Below are 21831 nucleotides of genomic sequence, written 5' to 3' on the forward strand. Positions count from 1 at the left end.
TGTACACTGACAAACAAAATGGCGGTTCCAGGAGGACTTCGTGTGGATTGGCCCATCGCCCGGCTCAGTGATCACCCTAATCGCAATGTGGTTGGTGGAGGGCTGTGATGATCGGAAAGCTAGTCCAATCAGCACTGTAGAGATACAATGTAGTGGAATTCTATTGGGCGGTGGCCAGGAAGCTGAGACCAATGGGAAACGACGCGATTTGGCGCCTGCTTTGACTGTGGCGGAGAGCGGAGCAGTCGCCGCTGCTGCAGCCATCCCGCCACTGTTCCCCCCTCCCTGTAGCGCGGCGGGAGCGGCCCGGTCTCGGCCATGTTCCTCTCCGACTTCCGCAAGGAGTTCTACGAGGTGATTGTGACGCAGGTGAGCGTTCTGCGGGCAGGGGGAGCGGGGCCTGCTAACCCCTCGCCCGCGAGGGACCGGGCTCCAGCCGGGCCTGCCTGGCGCTGCCCTGCCCTAGCTTCTGTCTGTGTCCCCGCCGGGGCGCGTGGGGGCGGGGAGGCCGCCTGGTTAGATTGTGGAGGGACCCGCGGCTCCCTGGTGCTCCAGCCCCGCGCCTTCCTCCCCACAGCGCTTTGCCACCGCGGGCCCCGGCGCCCCCGTGGGCCGGGCTGGATCCTCGCTCCGCACGGCCCAGACAGGGCGGGACTGTGTCCCCCAGGGAGCGGCCATATGGAGCCGGGGGCAGAGCCCCGCTCCTGGGCTGGGCATTGCCCTGCGGACCGCTTCATGGCCGAGCTGTGGTAAGCGCTGCCCCCCACCCCCCGGGAGAGCGCGCAGCCCAGCACCCTGCTCCTCTCCCCGCCCGCTGCTGGTTTCACCCCGAACTCCACAGCGCAGGCAGGGTTTGCTTTGAACATCTGGCTCCGTAGGGAATAGGCGTCCCCAGCCGGGTACATCGCAATTCAGAGTGGGCTTTGCTTTGCTGCCTGGGTTTCTTATAGTGCACCAGGAGCAGAGGCTGTAAAAGTGGCAGAATCAGCGACAAGGTGTTGGGATGTTTTGAGTTGGTGATATGGACATAGAGATCTCCTGAAGACAAGGAGCGGTAGCTGTTACCTGGGTGTAGCTAGTTGAGATAAACCCTAGGTGGGGAGTATAAGATTGAACACAACTAGCTATATGAAGGTAAAAGCTACCAGTGCCTTGTGTCCAATAGGATTTTACATTGAGTTTTACATCGAGTTAGCTGACTTGGTGTAAAAATGCATCTTTGTTTTCAGTGAAGATATAGCCTACACTACAGGGTTAGCCCGATGTAAGCTGCCTTGCATCAACTTAGCTGTGGAAATGTCTTCACTTAACTTTGGCTCCCGGCACCCACTGATGTAAGTGCTTCTCTATGCCAATTTCGTAATACCACCTCCCCTGAGTGTCAGACGTAGAGTCAGAGTTGATGTAATTAGATCAATACAGTGTCACTGCATTGCTTACATCAACTGTTATGCTTTCAGGAGCCGTCCCACACTGACAACACAATCAATACAAATGCTCCTGGTGATGATGTCCACTGCCGATACAAGGAGCCAAATGTGCACACGCACACAAGCAATTTTATAACCGCAGTGGCTGTATGCCAACCTAAATTAGGTTCACATAATTTTGTAGTGTAGACATGGCCAAAGTCTGATTGCATTGAGATATTGTCAGTGCTATAAAATGACACTAACTAGTTCGTGTACACTAAGCACTGTCGAGGGTTATCCTTTTTGTTGCAGAATATTGTGTTGCATTAAATTAGGATTAGAAATTACTTATTTGAAAGATACACTTAGATTGCAAAAAGTTTAAAGAATAATCTTGTAATACAATTAATTTACAATGGTCATAAAATTACCAGCTTCTGATAAATGCTTAACATAATTTCAGACTAGTGAATGCTGAAAATGTTTTTCTGTATCTTAAAATCTGTATGTCAACAATTTGTTGAACTTTGTCAAAGGGTCAATAAATCAGATGTCAAAGCTACTGTCTGTGATGACAGAAGGATTCCAACTAGAAACTGGCAAGCCTTTTCACAGTGGAGACCTTTTTCTTATGAGTTATTTAGAGTTTCTTGTTAAATCTTTCTTGCAAAAGCATGATATTGCCAGAACTTTTTTGAAAATCACTGTAGCATTAGCTCCACAGACATTTAATTGTATGTTCAATCTCTGTTGGCCTTCATCTTGCAGTCAGCCTTCCATGATGATAGGGTTAGTGTAGATGGGCTTCCAGACTTTTTAGTATCAATTTGTCAAACTGGTCAGAGTACGTCTAGATGATAAAGTGGTAAAAACATTACTGGGCAGCCTACATTAGTTCTCCCACCAATGAAGCTGTGCTGGTGATTGTCCAACTTTGGAAGAATTTAAGAAAAAGTTCATTGTGGCCAACACTTAAAAGAACAGTGGTGATGTTTGAACTAAACCATGCTCACCTTGAATGTTGTCTCAAGCCCTATTTATATTATGAATTTTCCCAAGTGCTGACACTCTATTCAAGATCTTACTGAAAACTAGGGTTGCTTACACCATTGTGTGGATTATATATACATTACTTTAAAGATGGATACAAACTGTTCTAGGATTGAATGGTTTTGAACTTTCAAAAATTATGCCCTTGCCACATAGGCCAGCATAACCATGTTTCCTGAAATGGTTAACAGGAAGAGATCCTGGACATGGATTCAGGCTATGATAAGTTTGTAGCAGAGACAAGGTCTGTGTGATGTAACTTTTATCTTACTGTGAGGTGGACCACTTAAACCCTTTTGTGTTGCTCTGAAATGTAAAGGAACAGTGTCAGCTTGAAAATTTAAAAATTAGTTTTTAAAAAAATATTTTTTCTGATAGACCCTACTTTAAGTGACTATTCTGGGAATTGGGGAAACTGGCTAAACACTAGAAAACTAAGTGTTGTAGGAAATGTCCTCACTTCTCTAACTGGTCTTAAATGTTAATTGTAATCAAAGGAGCAATGTTTTCACATGGATCAAAAACAATCCTGATTTAGTTCTCAATGCTGCAAAGATCTCTGTCCAGACAGACCCCCCATTGATTTAAAGTGGCTGTGTGTGTGGATTTGCCTGCATAGAGCTCATTGCTAGATAAGCCTTTACTGAGCAACCCAATACAATCAAACAAGACAAGATGACATGTTTGCACAGGTTTGTTTACACTCTGTTGTGTGATTCTCCTAGGCTATGCTAACAGGCTAGATTAAGCAGAAATAAATCGGTCTTTGGAGACATTAATATGAAATGTACCATGTGAAACAATTATCAGATATGGGACATCAATGATAGATTCCTCTTAAAAATTACTCTCCACTTGTCTAATTGAGTACCTTATATAAATAATGGTAATATGAGGCTCTCATCCTTACTTTATTTCTTTTGTATTGTTTGTTGCATTGAAAGATTTTAAATTTTACTGGTGGAAAATGATGCTTTTGCAAATGACCTAGTATGTCTACATTTCTATGCAATAGCAAGCCATATGCACTAATTAATATATTAATACTGTCTTCAATTTTTTTCAGCGTGTTCTTCTTCTTGTTGCTTCAGATGTAGATGCATTATGTGCTTGTAAAATACTCCAAGTAAGTTTGTTCATTATAATTCTGTACCGCAACAGAAGGTGTGTGTGTGTGTGTGGGGGGGGTTACCCCCATTTAAAAGATGTATACAGCACTACGTAGAAAGAAAAGTGAAAGAGAAATTTTTATAAAATTAGTTCAGTTTTAAATGTTGTAATTTTTTATTTTCCTAACTTTTGTACTAATATTTTTTCCTAACATGATACTGAGACTTGATAATTCAGGCTTAAATATTTATATAGAAATGTAGTTTGGGATACTTTCAATGTACCTCTACAGAGCAATAGGAGGACTTCAGGAGGGATAGCTCAGTGGTTTGAGCATTGGCCTGCTAAACCCAGAGTTGTGAGTTCAATCCTTGAGGGGGCCATGTAGGGATTTGGGGCAAAAATCTGTCTGGGGATTGTTCCTGCTTTGAGCAGGGGGGTTGGACTAGATGATCTCCTGAGGTCCCTTCCAACCCTGATATTCTTTATTCTATGATTCTAACCAAGCCAGCGTTACAGTAGTTGCTGCTGTTCTTCCTTATCTGTTAAAGCCTTTCTTTCTTTCTAGGCTTTGTTTCAATGTGATCATGTACAATATACACTAGTCCCGGTATCTGGATGGCAAGAACTTGAAACGGCATTTCTTGAACATAAAGATCAGGTAAAAAAAAAAAAACATAGTGCATAGAGCTTTCTATATGATCCTGCTATATAGTTGTAATTTTTAAGCACACTTTTTCCTTAGCTTCTGATCTAAGTTTTAGGTTGAGATTTTAGTGGTTGCCCAAATAACATTGGATAAAGTTAGATGTATGAGGGACAAATGCTTGGCAAGTTCTCACACCTTGTTCTGCTGATGTGCCATAATTCTGGTTTAGCAAATACTTCTGCTATTTTAGATATGGATCACTTCTAAAGAGAACTGCCAAATGCATCATAGTGTGGTGGTTTTATGAGGTGGGCCAAGATAACAGAAGTAAACTGATTTCACTTTTGATCTATATAAACTGTGAAAGGTTAGATTATTAGCTCTCTTAGCAGTCTCCACGCCCTAAAACCCCAGCACATCATCCTTGTATGCAAAACTTGTTTGTTTTCCCTGGGGTGTTGTAGATTAGGAGTCTAATGTAAATGGATACAAGAGAAAATGCTTTGTAAGCAGAATAGTTACAAAGCTTTGTTTGTTTGGGGGGAGGGTTGTTAGTGTGGAAAACAAACTATCCGCTAATTTAGGTTGTTTTTCTTTCGCAGTTCCAATATTTTGTTCTTATAAACTGTGGTGCCAACGTTGACCTCCTGGAGATCCTGCAGCCTGAGGAAGATACATTTTTCTTTATCTGTGACACTCACAGGCCTATCAATGTAGTGAATGTTTACAATGAGACGCAGGTAAATCAAGCTGTTCAGCAGAATATGCAATATCCTGTCCTGAGTAGGTGACCTACCACTCTTCTATTCCTTTCAACATAGGTAATTTCCACAATGCTAACAGGAAAGCAGAAAACAAATTAATAATAACTTGCAGTAGTAGTTTATATGGTCAAAAGGGGGGAAATCTGCTTTCCCCCAGTAAAAGGTTATACCAGGGGTCGGCAGCCTTTCAGAAGTGTTGTGCTGAGTCTTCATTTATTCACTCTAATTTAAGGTTTTACGTGCCAGTAATACATTTTAACGTTTTTAGAAGGTCTTTCTCTAAGTCTGTAATATATAACTAAACTATTGTTGTATGTAAAGTAAATAAGGCTTTTAAAATGTTTACAAAGCTTCATTTAAAATTAAATTAAAATGCAGAGCCCCCCCAGACCAGTGGCCAGGACCCAGGCAGTGTGAGTGCCACTGAAAATCAGCTCACGTGCCGCAGGGTTAACCCCTGGGTTATACCATGTTATGAGATTCACAGAAATGATTGTAAGTTCTGTACCATTGAAGAGAACATATTACTGTTAGGTTGACTTCTTTTAGAATGTATAATTTATTGTCTCAGTAACTAGTGATATCATCTTAAATGAAGAATGCTGACATTTTGTTTATAGTCTAAAATTACTTGGTAATGCTCCTTAACAGATATGCTTTGTTTTTACATTGAAAATCATTATAATTCCGGTTTGTTTTGTAGTGCTATACTTACCTTGTGTTGATACAGAAGAATAAACATATTTATCTTAAGTCAGAGCCATTGTTCTAGCCTGTGTATATGGATTCTAATAGTAACATTTTGATGCTCTGGTATGAGTAGATCAAAGCAAGAGTGACTGGATTAGTCTGTTATACTAAAAGGAACAAGTGATGTACATTTGTGGGTTTAACAATTATTTCAGTTAAAATGAGCTATTTTATCTAAAATACACGTTGTTGTTGTTAGATTAAGCTGTTGGTTAAGCAGGATGATGACCTTGAAATTCCTGCCTATGATGATATCTTCAGAGATGAAGAGGAGGATGAAGATGACTCTGGGAATGAAAGTGATGGATCAGAGCCTTCAGGGAAGCGCAAACGATTTGAAGAGGTGTTTTTCTTACAGCTTTGTTGTGAAAAGGGGGGAAATATTCATATGCATATCCTGGTGTAGTTCAGCAAATATGATAACACCATTTGGGTTTTAGGGGCAACTGAAGCCTAAACAAAAGTCATTAGAACTTTAGAAAGCAACAGAGGGTCCTGTGGCACCTTTAAGACTAACTGTTAGTCTTAAAGGTGCCCCAGGACCCTCTGTTGCCTTTTACAGATTCAGACTAACACGGCTACCCCTCTGATATTAGAACTTTAGAAGATCAAAAGGCCCAGACAGAAGTTTAAAAAATAAACCAAGTTGAAAGGATATTCTAGCATATCTCCAGACAAAAAACTTTAATGTGAAGTTCAGGTTGAGAGTATATATCAATAATTTAAGGATAAAAATCTTTACAAAAACTTCATAGTTAAACAAAAATAATTTAAAAAACAGGACATTTAGAGTTAATGTTAAACTCTCAAGAATCTGAACATTTGAATATATAGAAATTCATAGATTGGATAAACTATTCTTAATTTTGCCCTTGTAACAATGCCCTAAGAAAAGTTAAAAAACAAAACCTCAGACTACCTCATCCCTTAGTGTGGGAAGGGGTTGTTTTTAAATCTTAGTGACCTCCAAACTCAACACACGTTTTACTCTTAGTTATACAACAGGTGTTCTGTCTTTGACCACCTTTATGGCCAGGGCATAGACTCTTGATCAGACAATATATCTAAGGCACCTTCCAGGTCATGTGAAAAGGTGAGGGCACTTGAGGGATCAGGTCCTGTAATTCTAAATGCCAGCCAGTTTTCAAAATGTCATTTAAAACCTTCCAGCTTTTACAAAATTATAATATAAATAACACTATAGAAGGGTTCCATTTCTTTAATCTTGTTTTTGTGGAAATGTTTTGAAAATACTTCTTGTCCTATTAGGTTTACTAAATTTTTATTTTGACAAAGCCTAGGTTGTGGGCCTAAACTGACTGGATTGTCACTTACTTACCTTTTAAGTCATTCTTTTCCTTGACCATCTTATGTTTTGGTATCTAAACTTGTCTGCAGGATATTTTGGAGAGAACAATGAAAAGAAGACAGAGGAGAGAGTGGGAGGCACGTAGGTATGTGTTAGTACGCTTGATATTGCTTATACCTTTTTTCTCTCCCTCCCCTTTTAATAGTAATCTTCACATTGAGACCACAAAAATCTATTCTTTACTGCTAGACCTGCAATAATGCTGCAGTTAGACCTGCAATAATGCTGCAGTTCACATTTCATTCAGAAATTGGAAGGTAAAAGTTGTGTAAGTCATGTCTAGCAAGTATTCTTGCTATTTTGTAGAATAGCTGTAAGTTTATTTTATTAAACATTTAATGATTTGTAAACTTGCATACCACTAAGTGCAATGGTTGGCCGTTAACTGATTGTGCCCTTTATGTCGTCTATCATACGACCAGATCCTGCCCTGATTTGCTCCCTGTGCAATCCTTTGTGTCAATGGGATTGTATAGGTTGCTAATCAGGGGAAAATGTGGATGATAAAATTTGATAAGATTTCTTTTAAAATAGAAACTACATTGTAGTCTCGTAAATTTCAGTGTTACTAACGCGTAACTCCTTTACTCAAACAAAAAACAAACAAACAAAAAAAAATTGGTTTAGCCCCGAGTTTGATTTCATATTTGCAATATACTAATTTTAAAACAATGTAAGTGCTATTTTACTTATGTAAGGGACTTGAAGCAAATCTTGGTACTTAAGCAAACACTTTCCCCCCCTTTTAGACGAGAAATTCTCTTTGATTATGAGCAATATGAATACCATGGAACCTCAGTAAGTATCAAGTGCTGCTTGCTGTAAACGCTAAACTACCACAAAGAAAGTGTCCTCCTGCAATAGGAATATCTCCAATATGTTGTACAAAGTTCTTTGACTTATTTATACTGCATTAGTTGTTGTTGCATTATGTTTCATTGGTTTACTGTAAGATGTAACAAATAGCCTCTATGGTATATTGTCCTACCTATGCCTTTATTAATCAATTCTGAGTTCTGGGATTTCTGAAGTACCCTTTGGCATTCAGAGATGTAAACCAGAAACTCTGTGGCACAGCCATCAGTGCCACTACTTGCCAATAGTGGGTTTCCTTGAGTTCCCATCTTTGTTCCACTTGTGAGTGTCACCTTACTGCCTAACAATTTTAATGTTAAAATACAAAAATTGCATCCCAAAGTACTTCACAAATTATATGTACAGCAGTGAAGTGCAGCCACCTTTGGGTTGAGAGCCAGCAACCCAACTGATGCATAGCATGCCCCACAATAGAGAAGAAGGGGCAATTTTGGCTGACAACAGGTCAAATAAATCCCTAATAATAAGCTTTCTGTTGTATGGGATCTTTAATGTTCATAAAAAAACATACAGGGCGGCCACCTTTTTTTTTTTTTTTTTCTCAGAAAGAGAAATACGGGTTGATATGACCTTGCTTGGATTTATTTCTCTATTTTCTAGGAAAGTAGGTATTTCAAACCCAAAGTTTAGATTACTGAGCTGTTTCTTCTCAGAACTAGCATATTCTCTATCAAATTATTTTAAATCTTGTTGTTAAATGCAATTTATATATAAACACAGAAGGATGATAGAGTCATGAAAGGCACTTTTTGCCCTTCTTCCCAGTTTAGGGAGTAAGAGACTAGAATTCAGAGTAGAACCTGTCTGTCCTGCAGAAGCGCTGCTACTAAGATGGTGCATGAGATATTTTTAAAAAGCAACAGAGGGTCCTGTGGCACCTTTAAGACTAACAGAAGTATTGGGAGCATAAGCCATCTGAAGAAGTGAGGTTCTTACCCACGAAAGCTTATGCTCCCAATACTTCTGTTAGTCTTAAAGGTGCCACAGGACCCTCTGTTGCTTTTTACAGATTCAGACTAACACGGCTACCCCTCTGATACGAGATATTTTTAAAAAGTGTTCTGCTATTTTTTTTTCCTAATTGTCAGGTTTGTTATGGTAATTCATCAGTCCTCTTTTCTCTTGTAGTCTGCCATGGTGATGTTTGACTTGGCATGGATAATGTCTAAAGACTTGAATGACATGTTGTGGTATGTAGTCCAGTTGTGGTGTCAACGTTCATTATTTATAGTAATAGTACCAGATAATTCCATAGCAAAATGTACAAAAATCCTCAATAGTATTTTTATCCAATGTGCGTGTGTGCATGACTTTTTAATTTTATGTTGGAGAAAAATTACGTCTTAGGCTTAGAGAACGGTACCTCCACTACAAACTGAACTGTTGTGTTTCAAAAATTTACTATGTGGGGCCACTGAAATTATTTCTGTAGCTATGTATGTAAAGTATCTTGTCAAGTAAAAATACAGCTGCTTTCCCATGTGAACATGTTCTGTGATTAATTTAGTTCAGAAGTGTTTGTATACCTGCTGCACACAGTCCCCTTCTAAATGTCGTAGATGTCTGTTCTTTCATGTGTTTACATCTTAACCTTTCTACGTTGCATAGATTCTTTTCCTACCTGACTTTTTCTCCCCCCATTTTTTTAGGTGGGCTATTGTTGGGCTTACAGACCAGTGGGTTCAAGATAAAATCACACAGTAAGTAAGCTGTGCATCTATTTTTATTTAATAGCTAATATGCATCAGGGAATCTGCATGTTAATATACGCAGCAACACAGGAGTCAGGCTATTATATTAGTGAGTGAATGTGGTGTACATATTATTCAAACAAATTGTATTTTTAATTGAAATAAACATTCAAACAATAGAAACAATTTCTAATGAACTTTTTTTTCCAGATTATTCATTTTATAAAATGATCACTGCTAATACTCCATGGAAAAGCCGTGCTTAATTGTGGCTAATTTAAATATGTCTGTTTTACAGTAGCTTCGTTAAAGGAAAAATCTCAGTGTACTCTATACTTTTAAAAATTCTCTTGCTTGTTTCACCTTTTTAAAAGCTTGAAACATTTTTCTCTAATTCATCATTTTTTCCTATTTTTCATACATAGATTTATCTCCCGATAGCCACTGAGTTTCTGTATCTTGCATTGTACAAAATTTTGATATGTATGATAGATTTCAGTTTGTGTATTCTGCTCTCCCTACACCTACCTGCATTAATCTCTATTTTGTGAGGTTGAGGGTAAATTTAGTAACTACTTTCATTTTTGTATGTGTTACTGTTGCAATAAATATATTCATTTTGATTTACTTTGTATACTACCACGTGGGGGGGGAGAGAGCTGATCACTAGGTGGTGCCAATTTTTAAAAAAAATATATCTTTTATCTTTTCATAATAAGGTTTCATTTTTGTGACGCTGGCTAGCCAAGGTGTAAGTCTTAGGAAAGAATTTTGTAGTAAACAAGAATAAAAGTACCAAGGGAAAGAAAATTTATTTATTTATTTATTTATTTATTTATTTTGAAGAATGAAGTATGTGACTGATATTGGAACTTTACAGCGTCATGTGTCCCGGCATAACCACCGCAATGAAGATGAAGAGAACTCCCTTTCTATTGATTGCATGAGAATAGCATTTGAGTATGAGTATCCTTATGTCTGATCTATAACTATTAAGGGGTTAAAAAAACCAACCTGATTTGACAGACTGAAGGCGTAATCTAGGGAAAGGAATCTTATTCAGGTTCTCTATGAGCTAGGAATTGAATTGGAAGAAACAGATACTTGAATGTTTATTGCAGGTGAATCCTTGTTCCAATGTTTGAGCATAATTCCAGCAACACAATCTAACCTTTCAGAACTACGGAACTGGAGTACAAATGCAAACCCAGGAAAAAATAGAAGGGGGGAAAATGACAGCTACACCAGTCAATCTTCACTGTGATAATGTTCTTATGCACATCTGGAAATCTTTATTCCAGTGAGGTGTAGTTAATGCAGATTTAAGTAGTATGTGTGGTGAGGGTGGGGAAGGAATAGTAATAAACAATTGTGAAGTTCATTACTAATTTGTAAATTATAAATATATATGCTCTAAATCACTATTTTTCCCTAATTCCTGTTAATGTCCTCAGTCTGCGCCTGGCTCTTTATCAACATTGGTCCCTATTTGAAAGCCTTTGTAACACTTGTTACACTTCTGCCAGTCTCAAACTTTGGTCTGTACAAGGGCAGAAGAGGCTTCAGGAGTTTTTTGCTGACATGGGGTGAGTTAAAGATTCGTCGGGAAAAGGGAACGCTACATTGTACTTTGCAATAAGGAAGCATATGAAAAATATTCAGGATATAACATAGTAAAGATTAGAATTTTGAGGTGGGCACTTATGTTAAATATGGAAATGTTGTTATGGGCACAGAGTGGATTGCCCTTCCACTCCATTACTTCTGCTCTGCTGACACTACTGTACTCATTATTTTTAAGATATGTGCTTTTATTGGACAGTAGATCTATGAAGTGACTCTTGCACATCCACTCATCAGTGTTTCAGGTAGATGAATAGAAGAGCTGTAAATTAGAATTGACCTGTTGAATGCATTCACTTGTAGGGCAATCTCCTTTCCATTAGATGAAGACATGTTTAACTGCATGTTTAAAAAATGACTTTTTCCCATTTTGTAGTTTGCCTTTGAAGCAGGTGAAGCAAAAGTTTAATTCCATGGACATTTCCTTAAAGGAGAACCTGCAGGAAATGATTGAAGAATCTGCCAGCAAATTTGGGTAAAATCCTATTTCTGTTAATTAAATTTCTGTTAACTACTATTGTGTATTAGAAATATATTACAAAGCTTTACAACACCCATATATATTAGACTATCATACTGATTGTACAGACTCGTAGACTGATGTTGAGGATCTGACTTTACAAGATGTTTAGGCCCCTTACTTCATTTGACTAATTATAGACGCTCAGCATCTCTCAGAATCAGGCTTTGAGAGACTTCCTGATGCATCAGGCATAAACTCAGAACTTCTGACTCCTAGTGCTGTGCTCTAACTACTAACATGCAGTTTAGTAGTTTACTAGCAGTTTAAAGAGGATGCCACAACTTGTTTAAAAAGACATAACAATAATGCTAGATAGGAATAAGACTTGTCAGAAAAGTTAATGTGAGATTTACCCTTGTGCTTCTAATTTCAAACTTCTTAATGGATGGCAATACATGTTAATATTATCATATAGATTATAAGAAGTTTGTCATAACGTCTCTCCATTGATTTGGTCCGTTTTTACAGAATGAAAAACTTAAGAGTACAGACCTTCAGCATTCACTTTGGTTTTAAGAACAAGTTCTTAGCAAGTGACATCGTCTATGCAACAGCTTCTCTAATGGAGAATATAGAGAAAGATGAACCTGGAACTGATAATTTTATCAAGGCTTTGGACAGTCTTTCCAGGTATTGTGCATGTGCTCTCTCCCCTCTCACAATTTTTCTTAATCGTTAGTTATGAAAACCATGTTAAGTTGATGAAAATGCTTCTCTCAGAAGATTCAAAGCAAATATCCTTTTGATTAGTATTTAGAAATAACTCCATTTAACAAGAATTTTCTTTTTATGTGAAAGTATTTCTCTTCTCCCTGTTCCATTATAGGAGTAACCTGGACAAACTGCATCAAGGGCTGGAACTAGCTAAAAAACAACTTCGTGCCATTCAGCAGACTGTAGCCAGCTGTATTTGCACCAATCTTGTAATCTCTCAGGGGCCTTTTCTCTATTGCTATCTAATGGAGGTCAGAATTATGTACTTGTTCCTCCTCATTTGACTTCTTGTACTGTAACTGTCGCCATTGGTATGTCAAGTAGATATGAAAGCCTGGAAGAGCTTAGCTTTCTATATTGCACTGATTTCGAATCAGCCTATATTGACACCCCTTCTCCCCCTGACCTTTACCCATTTTAAGAATCAGTCTTGTCATAGTACTGTCTTGATATTCAAGTCAGCAAGGCGATCAATCCTTCTGGAGTTTTGTCTTGTAAAAATTAAGGAAAGGTTCCTTAGGTTTTTTTATATACAAATGAAGAGTACTTTTTAAGTAGAAACAATTTTTTGTTCATGTTTCTAGAGTGTCATGAGTGTTTGTTTGTTTTTGTTTTTGTTTTTGTTTTTTGTTTGTTTGTTTTAAACTGCCATTCATCCTAAAGATGAGCTAAGGATGTTACTATCTCTTGTTTAGGTATAATTTAGTTAACTTTTCTTTTCCCAGGGCACTCCAGATGTGAAACTGTTCTCCAAACCAGTGTCTCTGTGCCTGCTCAGTAAATATTTACTCAAGTCTTTTGTTTGCTCTGTAAGTAAATCAAAGGCTTACAAATGGCTAACTCTTGCTCTGAATACATAGTTATAATTCTTCTGTGGATTATTTAAGAAAAGGATCACCAGATAAAGTATTAAAATATAAAAGTTACTTTTTCAGTTAACTGAATGGTTAGGTAGTATGGCACCAATGTACAGATGATGCTGTGTGGATGATTCCAGTTTGCAGACCTCTTAATGCTAGTGAGAGTTTTTCATCTGAGATGCTGACATCCAACAATAGAGGGAGATCATAGTAATTAAATTTAAAATTGTTATACCTTTTTAAACAAACTTACTGTGGCAGAGAAATTAGCTTAAGTTTGTAACACTGAAAATGCAGGATTGATTAAGTTATCAAACACCTGGAACATTTTAATTTATTTTTATAAATGTATATTTAAAATAGTAAACCTCATTCACAATAAACCAAATTGAATTTTAAGCAGTATTTACTAAAATGGTCATTTTTTAAACTATATAAAAGTAGGACTCAATTCAGATAAAACACAAGGCTTAGTATTAGATTAACATATCACCCAGTCAGTGAACATTCTCCTACTGTACAAATAACATTATCGTGAGCAATGTTCACTATATTCATACATGACTTCTCTTCTGAAAATTAGACTAAGATCCCTACCCTCCAATGAGTTCCACGTGGGCCTACTCCTCTATGGAGCTAGTTGCAGGACTGGAGCTTTAATCAAAGCTTTTTTTCTAAGGGGTTGTCTTCCTAATTTCTTTAGGTCCCTAGCTCTCAACCAAGGTGACTGTTATGCCCAGAGTTATCAGACAGAGTTTATCCGTGCGACAGGATGGCAATCACAAAGTTAGCTGCAAAAGAATTATGTCTAGGGCTTTATGCCATGCTGAACACTTGATTTACTGGAATAGACATTCCTACAAAATAGCCAAAATCCTTAAATCACTCACTGACTTTGAAGAGCTTAATTAAAGAGGGTAAGGTTATCGAAGTGTTAATCTGATAAAAGTGGCAGTTTTATCTTTGATAAATACAGATCAGATAACTTTCCCAGGAGCTCTCTACTACTGCAGACCTGTGGAAGGGTGAAGGAATACCACACTAATGAGGAAGGGAATGTGTTGAGTGGAGTTGAACTTACTTTTCAAGCTTAGTATCTCTTCTATTATTTTATAGAAAATTAACTTTGTGCAAAATTTTTCACTTATGCACAGCACACATTTTACATACCAAGGTGACAATGCATGCTTTAATGAAAAAAGGCAGCATTTTTCCTTACTGGAAATGATGTCCATAGCTTCATATCTATCCATGTTAAAACTGAATGTAGGATTGAAAGGGGATTGAATTTTCTTTAGGTCACTTACTGCTATGCCTAAAGTCACTAGACTTGTGACAAGGAGATCAAATAAAGAAACCACTCTGTTGGCTTGGAGTAGAGTTGAATTTTTAAGTCAACATCTTTAGTAATATTTGGCATGCAGAACTGAAGGTTGATTGTATCATCTTTGAGTTCTTTGCCTAACCAAGGGACTTTCTGTCTTCCAGACAAAAAACAAGCGCTGTAAGCTGCTTCCACTGATAGTAGCAGCGCCGATGGATGTTGAACAGGGTACAGTGATCATGGTGGGAATTCCTCCAGAGACAGAAAGCTCCGACAAAAAGAAGTGAGTGGTTTTTTGTTTAGTATCCTTTCTAAATGACATCAATAGGTTTATATCAGGAAAGAGGCTAAGCTTATCTAAGATATATTTTTAATGCCAAATATTTTGATCCCAATGTTAGCTTTAATGATCAATTGTACACACTTTAAGTATTTTGCTATGGGAATTTAGCTATAACAGTGAAGTACCTTTCACAGACCTGAGGAAGAGCTCTCTCTAGCTCAAAACCTTGTCTCTCTTACCAACAGACGTTAATCCAATAAAAGATATTACCTCACTCACCTTGTCTCTTGCTATGGATATGAAATATAGGCACACATTTCCCCCATTCCTTTTCTTTTTTTTTTTTCTGATTGGTTTGTTCGTTTACCTTTGAACAATAAATATCCTTTCAGTAATGTTTAAATATAATAATCCCAACTATCCATATAAAGTGATGAGGTCTAAATTAGCTGTTACCACTCATAAAAGAGATCTTGGAGTCATTGTGGATAATTCTCTGAAAACATCCACTCAATGTGCAGTGGCAGTCAAAAAAGTCAACAGAATGTTGGAAATCATTAAAAGGATAGGTAAGACAGGAAATAACATACTGCCTCTATATAAATCCATGGTACACCCACATCTTGAATACTGTTTGCAGATGTGGTCGCCCCATCTCAAAAAAGATACAGTGAAATTGGAAAAGGTACAGAAAAGGGCAACAAAAATGATTAGGGGTATGGAACAGCTGCCATATGAGGAGAGATTAATAAGACGGGGACTTTTCAGCTTGGAAAAGAGATGACTAAGGGGGGCTGTGATAGAGATCTATAAAATCATGACTGGTTTGGAGAAAGTGAAGTGGTGTATTATGAGAAGGAGTAAATAAGAACTAGGGGTTGCCAAATGAAATTAATAGGCAGCAGGTTTAAAACCAACAAAAAAGGAAGTACTTCTTTACACAACGCACAGTCAACCTGTGGAACTCTTTGCCAGAGGATGGTGTGAAGATCAGGACACTAACAGGGTTCAATAAAGAACTAGATAAATTCGTGGAAGATAGGTTCATCAATGGCTATTAGCCAGGATGGGCAGGGATGGTGTCCCTAACCTCTGTTTGCCAGAAGCTGGGAATGGGCAACAGGGGATAGATCACTTGATGATTACCTGTTCTGTTCATTCCCTCTGGGGCACCTCGCATTGGCCACTGTTGGAAGACCGGATAACTGGATTAGATGGACCTTTAGTCTGACCCAGTATGGCCATTCTTATGTTCTTATTATTTGTCAGAGTGCTAAAAAATAAAAGTAGTGGACATTTTTTGTGGCTATACTTTTTGTGTAGGTCCTGACTTTTTTTCAGTGTGCTTGCAAATTATATTCAGGGTGCTCAGTCACTGGGCCATTTGCAGATCCTTTTTTAAAATTGCTGTCACAGGCAATAGAATTAAATCCTGCTAAAGCTCAGGGTTTGCATGGGCAGAGTTGTTATATTCATAATCTTGACTACTTTTGAGGTTTTCCCCTAATTTAAATTTTTAATCTGCTTCCTGGGAGACAAAGTGGGTGTTTGGCCACAGTGACTAATTGGAGCCCATGCACTCTGGATTTTTGTGACTGCATGGGGCTTGTAGGATATAATATGCGTGGTCCAGGAAGGATAGGGTGGAAAGGGAAGGATATTTTGTCTTCTCTGTAAAATTTGGAGTGTTAGAAAAATGAATGTGTGCTGCTAATTAATGAGGTGATATTCCTAATGTGTGGGTTTGGTTTTTTTTAAAGCTTTTTTGGGAGAGCATTTGAAAAAGCTGCAGAAAGCACAAATTCTAGGACTTTACATAACCACTTTGACATGTCTAGTAAGTAACTTTTTATCTTTCCACATCCACATATTGCATTTGACAGGCAAATCCTTTAGGGGTCAGTGTTTCTACTGTTTTAGACAGGAGACTCCCTAAAAGATCTCAGTCATTCTACAAAGTGGCAGTTCTTGTAATTTTAATATATACATAGATGCTCATCACCTATGTGGTGTGCTTCACAAGCAGGCTGCAATATAACACAGTCCAGATTTTAGTACTGGGGCACTTCTTTAACTGGCATCTTGGTGTACTGAAAGTATAAAAACTGCTAGCTGTAAGTGTGCAAACCTCTTAATTATTACTGAGAAAAGTTGAAATATATTTTGCCTGGAATGACCATTTTTATCTGAATTGACTTGGAGCTCTCAAATGTAACCATAAACAGTTATAGTTATGTGCTAGTTATGATGTAGGCTTATCTGCATTAACATTTGTTTTGAAATACGTTTGGTACAGCCGTTTGAAAGAGACATCAGCCATAAGAGATTTTTCACCTCCTTTTTTTTAGCTAACAAAAAGGAATAGTAGTCTGGAAAGGTTTATATGTGTTTTTGCAAAGAAGGCAAAATTTGAACTCTGAAGATTATGATGTAGGTATTTGCTCTGCAACATCTGATGTAAACCTAGAATCTATCAAGCCCACTTAATTAAAATAGGAGACCATATTTAAAGGGTGAGAATCTGGAATTCTGAATTTGCTCAGATCTCCCTTTTAACAGCACAGTAAACCTACGTACTACTATATTACCCAGACTTCAAAAAAACAAGAGAAATAATTTGATTAAAATACTAGTACATATTCCCAGAGTCTGAGACTTGGTATATCTGCAGCTGTCTCCTGTACTAATAAATATTTCTTTATTTTAGTAATTGAACTGAAAATGGAAGATCGGAGCAAATTTCTGGATGCACTTATTTCTCTCTTGTCCTAATGGTAAGTGTGCGTGAAAGGAGAATTAATTCTTGAATGTGGTTTATTGGTAGGAAGTTCTCAAATGATGCAGCACATTTTAGTGAAAATATAAATTGTAGATAAGCTATAATTTCAAACAAAGCCAGCTTATTTTCCTTTTGAGTCTGGGGTCTATCTACCCATAAAAAGATACTATAAGTTGCATCTTGCCATGGAATGCAGGGGTCAGAAATAGTAAGTACTTCTTAAAATTTATTTAGTTATGGTTTTAAATTGTACAAGTCCAAATGAATGGATGATTTTAGTTTTAGACCTGTTATTTTCTACTTGCTGTAGTCTTACTGCTTTTACACATGTATATGAAGTGCCTTAAAACACACAATAGGTTGATCTATCAGTTAATTAATATGCCTTCTGAAAACATTAACAAATCTGTTTTAATCCAGATGGAACACACAAGCTGTATGCGTATTTTTTTTGTACATAGTAGCAATTTTTCCCCGAAAGACTAACTCAAGCTTTTCCCATCTGTTAAATAGCATTTTATCTTTCATTGGTTTATTTTGTTGATTTTTTTTGTTTTAAACTAAGAAAGTGGAACAGACTGTTTGTTTTGAAACACTGACAGAAGCCAGGATATTCAAAATGAAGGTTAATACTTTATCCTTGACTCGTACTTTTTAAAAATTCTCTTTAATCATCACAACAGTTTTGAGTTCAAGACAGAATCCTGGCCCTAACAGTGCATTTCCTGGCTTTGAAAGTTTGTGATAACCTTAACATTATTTAAACAAAGTTCGCATTTATTATGGCCTGCATCCATAATATTTAGGTTGTCTAGAACAAAGTTGGGACAATTTAATACTTCACAGGTGGTCATTATGAAGGTGTTCTCTAGTAGTCTTGTTAATATACCAAAATAAGGCAGGATATTTGTAAATAAACAACATATTCATTTAATATTTTTTAAATAATCGGCTAAGAAGTCTGCCCTGTAGTTCTCTCTGCACTAGCAATCTGTATTTCATTCCACTGTTGTTTTGTTTCAGTTTAGACAGATAATGTCTGTTTTAGTTTTCCGTGAAGGCCGGGCCTACACTATTAAATATTCTGTCTCCTGAATCTAGCTTTCAAGAACTTACTTTTAACCGTTCTGGGTAACACTGTGACAGCTGGTATGCCTGGGGCAAACCTAAACCCTTGCTCTCCCTTGTAATCTTTTTTTGGTAATACTTTCTCCCTGTCCATATTGGCCTCTACTGAACAGTGCAACAGTGTTAGCCACAAAACAGTTGAAAATCAGTTGTCGAATTGTTTCGAGGCAGGCCAAATTTAATAGTGAATTGTTGCCACCTCTACTTTTTGAACAACCACAATTCCTCAGTATTCTGAACCCTTTTTAGAAGAGTGTTTTGTGTAGCTTTTGTACTGGTGTGAGCCTAACCCTCTTGAGAGACATTTTATTAGGTGTGCTAAGTGGTTTTAGAACACATTTGGAAGTATGTGGTTGGTTGGATCTCTAGAAGTGTTTAAAAAGGACCGTGGAAAACTTTAATACCAAGAATTGATCCTTATTACACAACTGTGAGGTAATGAAGTATTATCCCCATTTTATAGATTTGGAAACTGAGGCATGAAGTTAAGACTTGCCCAAGGTGTTAGTGACAGGAAGGGTCATTCATTGTCAGGAAGGACTTCTGGGTTTTATTCACACATCTGTCAGCATGAGTGTCCTTCAACAAGTACCAGAAGCACTAATAATTTCCTACTTGTTCAAAACTTTGGACCAGCAGGTTACCAGCCGCTGTTGGGGCCTGTAAGGCAGAGTGACCAATTGCTGGCCTCCCAAACTGCTTTCCCTGCCCTGCTGCACTTTGCAGACAGACAAAAAATATCACTGAAGTTCCAAATGTTGTCTTCATTCATGGTGTTGTAATTGTGATGCTCCATCTTGCTGTCCTTCACGACATACTGCAACAGGCTTGGACTTAAATCTTCTTTCTCTCATAGGCGGACAGAAGGACGTCGCCCTTGGTATGTGGGTGCTGAGCACTCTCTTTGTAAAGACCATAGCCTCCTGATCTTGGAACAATTTGACCCCACTGGTCCAGGTTGTCATATGAGTAGGAGCAGAAAGACTACCTGTAAACTGCATTTCTATGACCAAGCATTTGACAATCTGGAACTCTCCTGTGCCTTTCTGTGTTGATACAGATAATAAGTTTAGGCTTTTCTAAAAATTCACACTCTACTGAACTGTTATTGTTCAATTGACCTTTTTTCCTAAGTGCCTTTTTGAAAGCTAAGGAAGAATTCATCTGAATAAAATGTATATAGAGGGAGTTCAGTTTTGTGGGGAGAAAAAATCTTTCATCCAGGAATCTTTCATCTCTCCCTAGCAAGTTTGAGTAGCAAAGGAAAATCTGTTGGTCCAGACTGTTAAATGCTTTGTTGCAGAAACCTGATTTGCAGGTGTTGGAAAAACTCCTTTTGAGTTTCTAGTATATACCTCTCCGAAATCAACTCTTAATACATGTCACCAGGAATAGCTCTGTATAGTTTTAATTTCTAAAAATCGCTGTTCTGTGAGGCATGGATTTAATATTGTAGGTCTCTTAAAATCTAAATACTGATCAACCACAAGTACTGAAAGAGAACCTTTACAAGCAGTATAGAACAATTGTTCTTTGAAAGCATTCCTGTTAATAGCATCTCCGAACAGGCTGTATCAGCACCATGTCCTTAGCCAGTCACTTTGATACTGCAGTGTCACTTTTAAAGTGGCTTTTGGAGTGGCACTTCCAGTGGGTGTGCTATTATGCATGGATTGTAGTATTTTAGATATGTACAAGTTAGATCAAACCCATTCCCCTGTCAGGGGAAGGTTTCAGTTCTCATATAGAACTGATGCTGCACTTGATCTTAGTCACACAAAATGGTTGTCAAACCAACTAAACTCCCCCTTTGCAGTCCTCAACAGTGTATTGTTACTTTAATTTCTAAGCAGCGAATGAATTGTGAAGATATGAACAGTGTCTCATGATGTCCCATATATTCAGATAATCTGATACAGTCCTGAATAAAAACTCCAAACTCTTGTATTACAAAAGTACCACTTTATTGGATGTATTCTGTGTGTTTCCATGTTGTGTTTAGATTATTGTACGTTTTAAGAAAGGGTGAGTTTTTTTTCCCCCTGGATTCCTTACACATGTGATTTTATTTGTCTTTGTGTATTATGTTGACTGTGTAAATGTTTTGTTACCTGGATTTTATCATATGTTGTATAGATTAATTTTTAACTAATGGGATTTTAAATGTAGCCAATACAAAATTTTTATTGTACATTTCTACTCAAATAAAATAACTCTTGTTATTTTATTAAATAGTCTTGTTTGGTCAATATGATCCATGTGCCAAATTGTAATAGCCATAGCACTTGACTGTATAACATCAAATGCACTTTTTTCATTTGCATATTTAATAGGTTACACTGTGCTGTGAAAAGAAGAACAGGAGTACTTGTGGCACCTTAGAGACTAACAAATTTATTAGAGCATAAGCTTTCGTGCTCTAATAAATTTGTTAGTCTCTAAGGTGCCACAAGTACTCCTGTTCTTCTTTTTGCGGATACAGACTAACACGGCTGTTACTCTGAAAACTGTGCTGTGAGTACTCAGTGGTAGTATCATAACTAATGAGGTTAATCCGAGGTGTGATTATTGTTATTTGAAAACTTTTCCCTTTTCCTCACCTTCCCCCACCCCACCCCAGCATACTTCAGGTGATGCCTGTGATGCAGTGCAGTGCTTAACAGTATACAGTCACTTCATTAACCAGCTAATTTTCAAAGCACCTCTGAAGTCGATACCTTCACTTGAAGCATGGGGAAATTGAAACACACAGAGGTGTTGTGATTTGTTACTATGTAAATCAGTATTGGAGCCAGGGTTAGAACATTGAATTCTTGGATCCTAGTGTCATGCTTTAGCCACTGGACCGTATCTCTTGGTATTTATAATGCATATGTTAAATTTGAGAATTTATGAACAAAAGTTTAAATTATTCTCACAGTACTTG

The 21831-nt window shown here is 37.6% G+C and overlaps 1 protein-coding gene and 1 non-coding gene across 3 annotated transcripts; both read left to right on the top strand.

Annotated features, from left to right (window-relative positions):
- Positions 1-70: 70 nt before the first annotated feature.
- CDC45 (cell division cycle 45) lies at positions 71-21126 on the top strand. Of its 2 annotated transcripts, none has more exons than XM_054006533.1 (19): positions 71-369; positions 3529-3588; positions 4141-4233; positions 4824-4961; positions 5935-6078; positions 7134-7189; positions 7854-7902; positions 9109-9170; positions 9630-9680; positions 10518-10637; positions 11126-11257; positions 11671-11769; positions 12286-12447; positions 12644-12782; positions 13257-13340; positions 14880-14998; positions 16759-16835; positions 17706-17772; positions 19762-21126. In XM_054006533.1, the coding sequence occupies exons 1-18, from the start codon at positions 319-321 to the stop codon at positions 17768-17770; spliced, it is 1701 nt and encodes a 566-aa protein (XP_053862508.1). In that variant the 5' UTR covers positions 71-318; the 3' UTR covers positions 17771-17772; positions 19762-21126. The 2 variants fall into 2 exon arrangements, with proteins under 2 accessions (XP_053862508.1, XP_053862509.1); XM_054006534.1 differs by having other exon boundaries at positions 71-354.
- A 293-nt stretch (positions 21127-21419) lies between these two features.
- Positions 21420-21561, top strand: LOC128825010 (U4 spliceosomal RNA). Its single transcript, XR_008442563.1, has one exon. It is a non-coding gene; the product is annotated as a U4 spliceosomal RNA (small nuclear RNA).
- The last annotated feature ends 270 nt before the right edge of the window (positions 21562-21831 follow it).

Source organism: Malaclemys terrapin, chromosome 16, assembly GCF_027887155.1.
Source record: "Malaclemys terrapin pileata isolate rMalTer1 chromosome 16, rMalTer1.hap1, whole genome shotgun sequence".
NCBI classification, from domain to species: domain Eukaryota; kingdom Metazoa; phylum Chordata; order Testudines; family Emydidae; genus Malaclemys; species Malaclemys terrapin.